The 10,780-nt window shown below is 50.3% G+C and overlaps 1 protein-coding gene across 1 annotated transcript in view; it reads left to right on the top strand.

Annotated features, from left to right (window-relative positions):
• The window catches only part of Il31ra (interleukin 31 receptor A), a 67,198-nt gene extending 66,276 nt beyond the window's left edge, over positions 1 to 922 (top strand). The window contains exon 13 of the mRNA XM_004623221.1: positions 464 to 922. Coding sequence (XP_004623278.1) covers positions 464 to 922 — 459 coding nt within the window. The remainder of the gene's footprint in view (positions 1 to 463) is intronic.
• The last annotated feature ends 9,858 nt before the right edge of the window (positions 923 to 10,780 follow it).

Below are 10,780 nucleotides of genomic sequence, written 5' to 3'. Positions count from 1 at the left end.
TTCTTTTCTTTTCTTTTCTTTTCTTTTCTTTTCTTTTCTTTTCTTTTCTTTTCTTTTCTTTTCTTTTCTTTTCTTTCTTTCTTTCTTTCTTTCTTTCTTCCTTCCTTCCTTCCTTCCTTCCTTCCTTCCTTCCTTTCTTCTTTCTTTCTTTCTTTCTTTCTTTCTTTCTTTCTTTCTTTCTTTCTTTCTTTTTTGTTGTTGTTGTGTTTTTATTTGGAGACATGTTCTTGCTTCAAGATTCAGTCTAGTCCTGAACTCACTATGTAGCCCAGGGTGGCCTCCAACTCCCAGTGATCCTCCTGCCTCAGCTTCTTTGGTGCTGGGATTCAAGGACAGCTTGAATTACATAGCAAGACCCTGTCTCAAAAAATACATGTATACATACATACATATATGCATACATACAGAAACACCCAAAAGTGTAAACATAGATGACCATTGGTGTGTCCTTCTTTTCCCCTAGGATAAAGTAAATCTGAAGGAGATTGATGATTCAGTAAACTTAGAACAAAAAGCCCCAAAGGCATGTTCTGCTCCTAGTGACCTCATTGACAAGTTGGTGGTGAATTTTGGGAATTTTTTGGAGGAGGCTTCAACAGAGGAAGCTGGAAGAAGTCAGGAAAACATTTTGGGAGTAGAAAACAATGAGTACGTGACTGCTCCTTACAGATCTGACTACCCCCCAGGGGAGAGTCCTGAGGGGTCCCTGCTTCCGACTGAGATGCCTTCCAGGAAGTCTTCAGGAACGGCAGAGGAGACCCTCTCAGAAGCCAAAGAGGAGCTCCCCGCTTCGGGTCGAAGTTTGGGACCAGACTGTCTCTGTGGGGACGGAGCAGCCAATCCATATTTGAAAAATTCAGTGACAACCAGGGAGTTTCTTGTGCTTGAAAAACTTCCAGATCATACCAAGAGTGAAGTCTAAGTGCCACCATGGTGGAGACACTCAAAATTTCAGTGTGGATGACACTTATTTAGAAAAATTACCAAGAAGACTGAGCAAGAAGCGCTGCTTTGAACATCCTCGGCTTGTTGGGCCTGGCTTTCACAGACACAAACATGCTAGATTTTTTTTTCCCCTGCATTTAATGCAGTGTCTCACTGCATAGATTGGTCTCGTAGTGATCCACCTGTGTTCAGCCTCCCAAGAGCTGGGATTACAGGCATGCGCCACCATGCCCAGTCTCAATTGCCATTGCCATCTCAGCGTGCCCTGGGGGCGGGACCAGCATGGCAGGCCCGGGGATCAAACACCCAGCCACTGTGCTCTGCCTAAGCAGGTGCCTTAGTCCTCTGAGCTATTTGGCCAGCTCAAACGTGCTAGAAAGAAGGGACTCCTAGCCTGAGCGCTGTGGAAGGAAAAAGCCATTTATTTTCTTTTATTCAGATAATAAGCTGTTGCTCAGGTTTTCTAATGCATTGACTTTGAAGGCAGGCTCCAGTTTCTGAGTGCAAAGTCCCCCCCAAAATGCCTGGCCCTCCCCAGGACTGGAGCGATGGGCACAGCCTTTGCTGGGGACCTCTCAGAGTTTCAGGAAGGACTGTGCCAGAGGACAGGTCTTTGGTTGGTACTTGGTGGTCTGGTGGCCCTGAAGTCCTGCTCCCATCAGGAGGGGCCAGGAAGTACTGTAGACTTCCAGAAAGGTGTGCTGGAGGCTCCTCACCATCTGCTAAATCTCAACAGTCCGCAGCAACACCTCAGGGTGTTTTATTGTATTTTATTTTTTAGCACTACAGATTGAACCAGTGTCCTGCATTCATCTAGGGAGGGCTCTGCCACCAGGCTGCACCTCCAGCCCTTGGCCTCTGGTTTGTGGGGAACTGACTACCCATAAACCTCAGAAGGAGAGACGCTTTCCTGGGGGTGGACTCCAGGGTGGGCAGCAGGTCTGCTCCCGCCGCAGGCCCTTTCCCACCCTTGCTGCCCTTGTGCTGGGAATAGAAGCACAGCAAACCTGGAAGGGACTTTTGGATGGCTGCCGCCTCTTCACGCTGGCTCAGGGCCAGCGGTGCTTTCTGAGTGCATCCTCCAGAGGCCCCTTCTCAGCGCCAAGCAGGCCTGGAATGCGCAGTGCTTCATCATGAGGACTTCCTTCTGCTTCTTTGCTCCGGCTGAGCAGAGCTTGTGATGGCAAGCCTGCGTGGAAAGTGCTGGGTGCAGGACTGACTCTTGGAGCCCTCGCTTGGCTCCTACCTATCGTGGGACATAACTGGGAACCTGGGGACCTCATAAAGGGTGGACAAAGGGCCCTAGAGGCCACAGAATTCTTTTTCTAGGAGAGTGTAAGCAGTTAGTAGAGAGGGCTGCACACACATGAGCTGTCACAGCCACAAAGTCAGGTGTGCACAACCTTCACTTTACCTTCTTATCGCTGAAATTATACTGCAGCTAAAATTAATCATTTCAAAACAGTGGCTGCCAGCTTGGTGACGTCTGGGTTCCTTTGGCTCTGTAATTCAGTCATTGTTGGGACCCTGATGGGCGCTGACGGTGCGTAGTGGAGCAGCACCCTGGGCTGCGGGGCCCTTCCTCCTGCCCTCTGGGGTCACGTACTTGTCCAGCATGGATTTGCTGCTGGCCTCGCCTAGCCTGTCGCCTTGCCTGTCCTGGTTCGGTCACCTCTCACTCCCCTCACTGTGTGCTTACTGTGGTCACAGGAGGATGTGACTTCTGCTGAGCTTTCCCTCCTCATTGGTCTCCAGTGATCCCTCCCTGGGCTCATCGCCCCCAGTTACAGAACAGTGGCTGCTGATAAACGAGGCAAGCGGGAGGCCCATGGCTGGACGCTGGGGAATAGGATCTTTGGGACTCCGCCAGCCTTCTCTTTGCTTTGCTCCCTAGGCCAAGAGTAGAAAGAACAGCTCCCCTGTCATGTGACCCCCAGACCCTGGTTGCCTGCCATCTGCTCCCAGCCCTACGGCTGTGGCTAGGCCCCTTGTGAGCCTCCAGACCCTGTTCCTAGGGTCCCTGGTGCACTCTTCACTTGGGGTGTGTGCATTTGCTGGGGAGTTCTCGCCTGCTGTCCCCATGTGGGCTGGGAGGGCAGCAAAGGTTCCTTGCTGCCTCCCCCGCGCACCCTCCTCTTGATCTCCTGTCCAACCCACCTGGCAAATCTGCTCAAATTCTGCGGGAGGCTGGTGGCCAGGAAAGCACCCTGAGCCAGTCGGGTCACTTGTGTCTCTTTCCTACAGATGAACATAAAACCCGTGTCCAGTGGCTGGGTTTAGAGCAGGGTCCCAAAGGGCTCGGAGAGTGGGCTGCAGAGATGCAAGGGCCCCTCCGCCTCCCTTCCTGGCCACTTTGTTAAGGCTCAGAGCGGCTTAGTCACCTGCCGGGCAGCTCTCAGCCACCACCCTGGCCTTGCTCTTTCTTTCTCCCTTGCTCGCCTTTAACTTTGCCGGCTGCTGCTTTCCTCACCACTCCCAGGACGTCCCAGCTCTTCTTTCTTTCTTTTTTTAAAATTTAACTTAATTTTATTTTGAAGAGCAAAAACAAATAGGAAAAAAAGATAGAAACAGGGTAACATATAGCAATTCATGTTATAGATCTTCAAAACAGGAATAGCTAATTAACAGTGGTTGTTGTATTATCTTTTTATCATCAAATTTGTTGCTCAGATTAAGAGATATGGTTATGCTAGATTGGGGAAATGATTGAATATTGGCGCTTGCTTTCAAGAAATCATAATTTTTTCTTTGTCTTTTTGTTTTAATGTATCATAGAGTATAATAATTGATAATTAGAAAAGGTACGCATTTAGAAGACCAAGGTTTCAACCATGGGTTTTGTGTTGCACACTTTTTTCTTTTCTGTGTTTTAGGGAAGGGTCTGCAGGGTGTTCAGGGTCTCACTACTAGACTGAATGCGTGATTCTCCTGTTCACAGCCTCCCAAGTGCTGGGATTACAGGCACCTGCCACCACGCCCAGTCTCAATTGCCATCTCAGCACTCTCCGTGCACAGCAGGCTTGGGGAATCGAACCCTGGCCCCTGGCCCCTGCTCCTGCTTGCAGGTGCTTTAATCCGCTGAGCTATTTGGCTGGCCCTGTATTGCATGTTGCTGTCCTCAGTGTACTTGCTCAGATCACCGATATCAGCACACAGAGTTAGTCAAAGTGAAAATTCTAAACATTATCTGCTATTTTTTTTAAAAAAAACTGATGGAAATCATGAGTACAATCATCTCAGCCATCCTGTATATATACTTGCATGTATTCCCTCCTTGCTTTTTTCCTCTCTCCTTCTTTCTTTCATCTTTGTTGTTTAATCCTTAAGTTCAGTTTCTTTCTGTTTTACTATATCTTTTATACCTTTCTGGTTTTATTTATTCTTTCAGGTTCTTATACTAGGGAGACAATATGATATTTACACACGTGGGTCTGATTTATTTCGCTTATGAGTACAGCCTCTAGTCTCATCCACTTACCTATGAAGGCTTCAACTTTGTATTTCTTTATAGGTGAGTGATACTCACTTGTATAAAAATAGCACATCTTTTTCATCCATTCAAGTGATGGGCATTTGGGTTATTTCCAAGATTTGGCCATCACAAATCTTCCTATTCCTTCTTTTATTTCTTTTCACACCCCTCCGGCTCCCCATCTGTTCGTCACTGGCCAGATTAATTTGCTACTTCTAAGCGGAAGCGAGACTGCAGGTCTCTACTTGGGCTCAGGTGGCCCAGGACGAGCAGAAGGCCTGGCCTGGGGGTTTCTCCTTTCTCAAGTGTCCATCTCCAGCCTCTTCCCAACCCCCACGGAGGACTCACATGGCTGCCTCCAGAAAGCCGGCACTGGGTTTTTAAAACACAGATGGTTTTCTAGGTCATTCTTTTAAGTTTTTTCCTGTTATCATGAAAGAAAGGCCACTAATAGCCCACTGACAGCTGTTGATAGGGTTCCCAAGCCCTGGAAAACTCTCAAATGGAAATTGTATTTGTTTTCTTTAATGTTTGCTAACACAAGTCATATTTTTACCCACATTAGGTCTCTGACAGAAAGCAGAGCACACGGATGGCCTCCTCTGGCCAGAGTCATTCCAGGACACTGCGGGGGGAGGGGTTCACTGATGCGGAAGGGAAGTGTCACCAGAGGCTTCTGAGCTTGCAGAGCTCGGGCCCTGGAGAGCCCTGGGCATGGCCCCGGGATGTGGCAACTCTCAGACCTGCTGCTTGGAGACCACGGTGGTTGGAAACAAAACCAAATGATACTTTGTGACATGAAAGCCCATGAAGTCGGAATTTTAGTGTCCACACATAAAGCTTAATTGACACCGAGCCACCCCATTATTCAGCACATCAGCGTGGCCGCTTCACCCAGCAAAGGCAGACCCGAATAGTGGAAACGGAGACTGTGGCTCCCATGGGCGCCTTGCAGAGTTGTTGGACACCTGCAGTACTTCACGCAGTGAGGCTCAGACTGTGTTAGGCCTTAATTTTTAATTAGCTGCTACTTAAATGAGGACAAGTCAGTGTTTGGGATCTCAGCTAAATACATAAGGACACCTGCCTTGGAAGGGCACGCACTGGCTAACCCTGGTCCCCCTCTCTTCCCCTTCCCTGCCCACAGCTGAGGTGGCAAGTTGGCCTCCCCTACACCAGTACTCTGCTCCAGCTCACAGGCAGGAGACAGATACCTGGACGGGGCTCTCAAGGCTGAGCTGGAGGGCGCTACCGGCCTCTAGTGCTTAGAGCCTGGCTGTACTCATCTCTCCTGCAGAGTGCAGAATGGCTCTCAGCAGTAAGAAGACCCCCACGCAGGCCCGCGGTGTCTGCAGTGCCACAGTTGCCTAGTTTCGGCCTTCGGGACCCATCGCGTTCACATTCCAGAGAGAAATCCAGTTCTTTAAATGCCAACTATTGATATCATTTTCAGTCTATTTGTGGTCTAATCTGGAAGTGCCTCGAAGCATGTGTTCACCTGCTTGTAAGTCGTGTACTGAATTTGTTGCGTTCTCCCTTTACTGTCATATACGATGTCGTACGTAGCATTCACGCATGGACGAGTGGGCACACCGCTCTGGTCTGCCTGTCATGTGTGGTTGGCTTGCACACCTTGAGCTGACATGATTGTCGTGAATATCTTCCTCGTGTAGAGAGTAATTGCAGTGTACATTTTGGCACAAAATGTTCCTTTCTCATCTTCTCTCTCCTTGGGGCAGTTTCCGAATGTGAATTGTGGGTCATGACTTCACCAATATTGTTACTTCTCGCGTCACTGCACCCCAGCAACGGCTCCCCTGGCTATATGGAGTTACCAGGCAGGTCTGGACTCATTTATCCTTCCCTGCTATAATCAGCTGTTCACTGCAGCACACTGATGCTGCCCTGTTTTATGTAAACGTGAAATATAGATGCAGCATGTCTGTGATCAAAGTGTGTGGCGCTGCTGGAGTCTTGCTTCTTGTTGTGGGGTCCAGATGTTGCTGGACGCCGGGGCCAGCGCGAGGGTCGGCTCAGAAGCACAGTAGCCCAGTTGCGCTGGGACAGCCCAGGAGCTGTGCTTGCGCTCTGGGCTCCCTACTGCGCAGCCTGGGGCTGGTGAGGGGCATCTGGGAGGTGGCGGGGGCTGGATGCGATGCAGGAGGAGGCATGCTCCGCAGTCTGCTGCTCAGGGGAGGGCAGATGCACATGCAGGGGAGGATTTCCTTTTTAGGAACACAGTTCTCCTGTCCTGCTCAGCTTCAATATGTGTGTGGAGCTAAAGGCCAGAGGGACTCCCTGAGGCCTAAGTTGTAAAAGGGACACACTGTGCAAACCTGCTGTGCAGAGTACTGGGAGTGATGACAGCCCCTGTGGAACCAGGAGCTCCTCGCGTCAGTCTCCTGGTGGGATCACGCGTGGCACATGTACACGGAAGGGTGCAGTGTGGAGGATGAATGCAGGGTGGCGATGAGGGGACTGGCCTGTAAGATGCTTCCCCATAAATGCATTTCTATTCAATGTTTTGATGGCAGAGCTGTCGTACCATTGTGATGCGATGCTATGCTTCTGTCTTAAACTTTTGCCTGCTTGAATATTCAAAATGTCGGTAGGTCAGATCGGGGCATCTGATGCAGTTAGAGAGCAGCCCGGCTCTCTAACGGTTAGAGGCAACCAGTGCTCACCAGGTCCAGCAGCCTGTGCAGCCCCTGAGCTCTCTCCCCCGTCGTCCCTGAGCTCCTTCCCTCGCTCACCTCACTGCCTCTAGAAGGTGCTGTCGCCACTCACCAAGCATGTGCTACTGGCTCGTCCTTCTTGTTCGTCCAGGCCACGTTGCCGGGAAAGTCTCAGGGTGGCGGTGGGCCTGTTCCTTCCTCGTGCTCCACCGTCTCACCTACAAGTACATCTTCTTCTTGCATGCAGTTTATCCCTTCCTCTCAGCTTGTAAAACAAGCTCACTTGGAAAGGGAATACAGAGCTCCCTGGCCCTCCATCTCCCTCTGGCCTGCGGTCACCCCTCTGTCTGGGCCAGCCTCTCTCTGGCTGTACAGTACGAGAGAGTTAGTCTCTAGCCTGTGTAGCAGCTTCTTCGGGTGGCTGAACATTTTCCCTTTTTTTGGTAGAAAATCACCTTGCTCAGATTTCTTAGAGGTATACAGAAGAAACACTTGACAGCAGACAATTTTGGGACAAGGAACAAGGACACCAGAACAAACTAAGTGTTCAGACAAAAGAGGAATGTCCCAGCACTGTTCCAGAAGCCCCAGCACAGGTGATGCTTCCCCCGTCACCCAGGCCGCGTTTGCTCACTACTGAGATGTCCCAGAGCCAGTGCGCTGAGGGCCCTGCTGTGTTGCCCAGCAGTGCTCATAGCCTGGCCATGAGGCAGGTCCCCAGTGACAGACAGAAGCCAAGTGTAGAGGGGCCCAGTGATGGGACCAAGGTCTGAGCAGGGAAGTGACCAGAACCCAGGCTGCTGAGCCCCCGCATACTGATTATGAATTGTTTGTCATAAAGACGGCAGTAGAATAGCCGGTCGACAACAATTCATTCAGTATTTCAAAACAGCTAGTAGAGAGGATGTTCCCAAGGCACAAAGAAAGATGGATGTGAGGTGATGGATGTGTAGGTACCCCGAGCTGACAGTTTTACATTATATATAAGGCAGGAGAGAAAAATAAGCAATGGATGTTTAAATTTTAAAAATCATTACAGTAAGGCCAGGGGTATAACTCAATGGCTCAAGTGCCTGCCTGGCAAGCGCAAGGTCCTGAGTTCAATTCCTAGTCCCCCAAAATAAAATCATTACAGTAAAAGGCACAATGTCATAAGTCCTTCTCAAAATACTCCCCTTCATTTCAATATCATTCTTGCCATTCCCCACCACCACCCATGCACACACCCTTTGGCTTGTTTTTTTGCGACAGGGTTTCACTCTAACGCTCAACAATCCTGCCTCAGCCTCCCGAGTGCTGGGATTACAGGTGTACACCACCATGCCCAGCTCTCTTGCCACTTTCAGAAGCAGTTCTGGAAATTCGCTCTTGGAGGTGTCTTCCGTTGTGCTGTTATAGCCACTTATTAAGATGGTCCTGAAGACGTTCTTTCCAGGTTCTTAGTATCCTGAACAAGCAATTGCACAAGACAGTGAAAATGGAGAGAAGATTTATTCCTTGAGAGGGGTAAATACTGCTCTTCAGAGTGAGGGCAGGCTCCTGGGGCAGGCCACAGAGACCATGAGGTTAATGGTGGGAGTCTTTTGTATTTCTCGGGAGCAAGTGAGGCATTTGGGATGGTTGTCCTGTCAGAAACTCAGTTGGCCCGAAGTCGGATCTAAGCTGTCCTATCCGAGCCCACTGTCATAGCAAAGGTCTTACCAGATGTAAATGCAGAATTAAAGACAGCACTTTCAGGTTGGTCCAGCCAGTCCTGCATACAGGGTTCCAGAACTGGCACAGTCATCCTGGGTTCCACAATGTGTCCTGAGTCCCCGTTGTGCTACACCCACTTGCCCAACCAGTCTGTCCCGCCTGTCTCACCTTGGTATCTTGACTCTATGTGAAATGGCTTCCTTTCATGGACATCTTGACTTCGGGGATGAGCTGGTAGTCTCACGGTGTCCAGTCTGGTAGATTGGGGCACACTAATCTTTCCACGAGCCTGCCCTTCTGCTGGATAGCACTCAGCAGTGTATTTTTGATCAAACCTAGTAAAGGGGGGATATTGTTAGGGGGAGTAAAGGAAAGTGTCTTTTAATAGCTTTTTTAAAAAAGGTAAATATTCACCATGTATTTTGATCACCCCTTGTATACTGAAATGTCCCCCAGCACCCTCTGGCTATGTGCAGTTACTATCTGTCAAGAGGGAAGGGAGAACAGAAAGGGGGAGGGAAGGGAAAGAGAGGAAGGAGAAAAGATGGCTGGAGGTGAGAGAGGAAGAGGAGTGGAGGGTGCTTGAGGCTCTTCTCCTGCTGGGGCTCATAGACATTTTTCCTACTCCAGGTGCCTGCCCAGAGCCCTGAGATGGGTTTTAGAGCCAGTGCTTCTAAGAGAAATGCTTGCATTGGAGGGGAGAGGAAGCAGGGCAGGTTCATGCCCACAGTCCTGAGATAACAAGAAGAGAGAAGACCCCAGGGCCTCTGAGCTGCAGGGTGAGCTTGGGGTGACTGCAGGTGGGAGCCGAGGTCCTACATCAGGGTGCAGATCCTAGGACCTCGAAGGACTTGGACACGGCGCTGAAAACTGGCAGGCCAGACGAGACCTGGGGTTGGCACGCACACCCCTGCCTCTGCTTCTGCCCCTTCCCTGAGCCTCACCTGCCTTCCTCATCCCGCAGCCCACTCTTTCACTCCTCCCCTTCCCTCCCCAGCTCTTCTTCTGCAGTTTGTGCCCCAGACTCTGCTTGACCAACCCACCCTTGAGCCTGGGAGCCCCAGGTTGTCACCTTCCACATCCAGGTTTCAGCTGCAACCCCACATCGTGTCTCCCGGCTGAGCGCAGCCTCTGCACTTCCAGCTGCCTGGGAGGGAACGTGCTCATGACCAACTCTTACAGGTACCTCCCCCCGACCTGCTTCTCCTCTTTCACGTTTTATCTCCATTCTCCTGGTTATCCAAGGAGGACATTGGGAATCACTGAAGCTCCTGTCCCCCTCCTTCTGCCTCAGTGGATCCGCAGGCCCTCACACTCTTCTCTGTAAAATCTCTCTTCTTGTCGGTCCTTCCTGCCATCCCATAGACCCCGCAGTGGTCCTACTGGCTTCTGTCACATTGGGCCTGAATCTTGGAACACAGCAGCGTCCCCAGGGGCCTCCCTGCTTCAGACCTGTTTCTACCCCATGTTACTTTCTGGGCTATTTCTAGGCACGGGATTGGTTCCATCTCTTGCCTGCTTCCTAATTCCTTATGGCTCATAGTGCAATCCAAACCCCTTAGCATGGTACTGGGTGGTTTCTTTTCACTTACAGAATTGTACACTTTTAACAAAGAGTTGAAGAGTCTTAAAAGTGTCTCGTTACTAGTACAACACATCAACATCAATTTAAACAAGATGAACTTATTATTATTCGATAGCTGTGCAAGCCGGAAGCCCAACACGGGTCTCCCTAGGCTCAACTGCAGGCACTGGCAGTGATTCTCCTTTAGAGAATCATCTGGGCCTCTCGGCTTCTGCAGGATGACTTTGGCTAGCGGCCTCTGCCCTCCTCTCCAAAGCCGGCCGTGTTGCCCGGTTCTACAGTGTCCTCTTGCTTTGCTGGGGTTAGGTTTGGTCCAAGGCGTGAAGCCCATTGTTGAGAACTGAAGAAAGCCTCCCCCGCCACCTGCAAGCTTCCTCCTGAGATGCATTTGTCCGCTTCCCAGTGTTG

The sequence above is a fragment of the Octodon degus genome, unplaced genomic scaffold, assembly GCF_000260255.1.
Source record: "Octodon degus isolate 3935 unplaced genomic scaffold, OctDeg1.0 scaffold00001, whole genome shotgun sequence".
NCBI classification, from domain to species: Eukaryota; Metazoa; Chordata; class Mammalia; order Rodentia; family Octodontidae; genus Octodon; species Octodon degus.
This window is presented reverse-complemented; position numbering and strand designations above follow the sequence as displayed.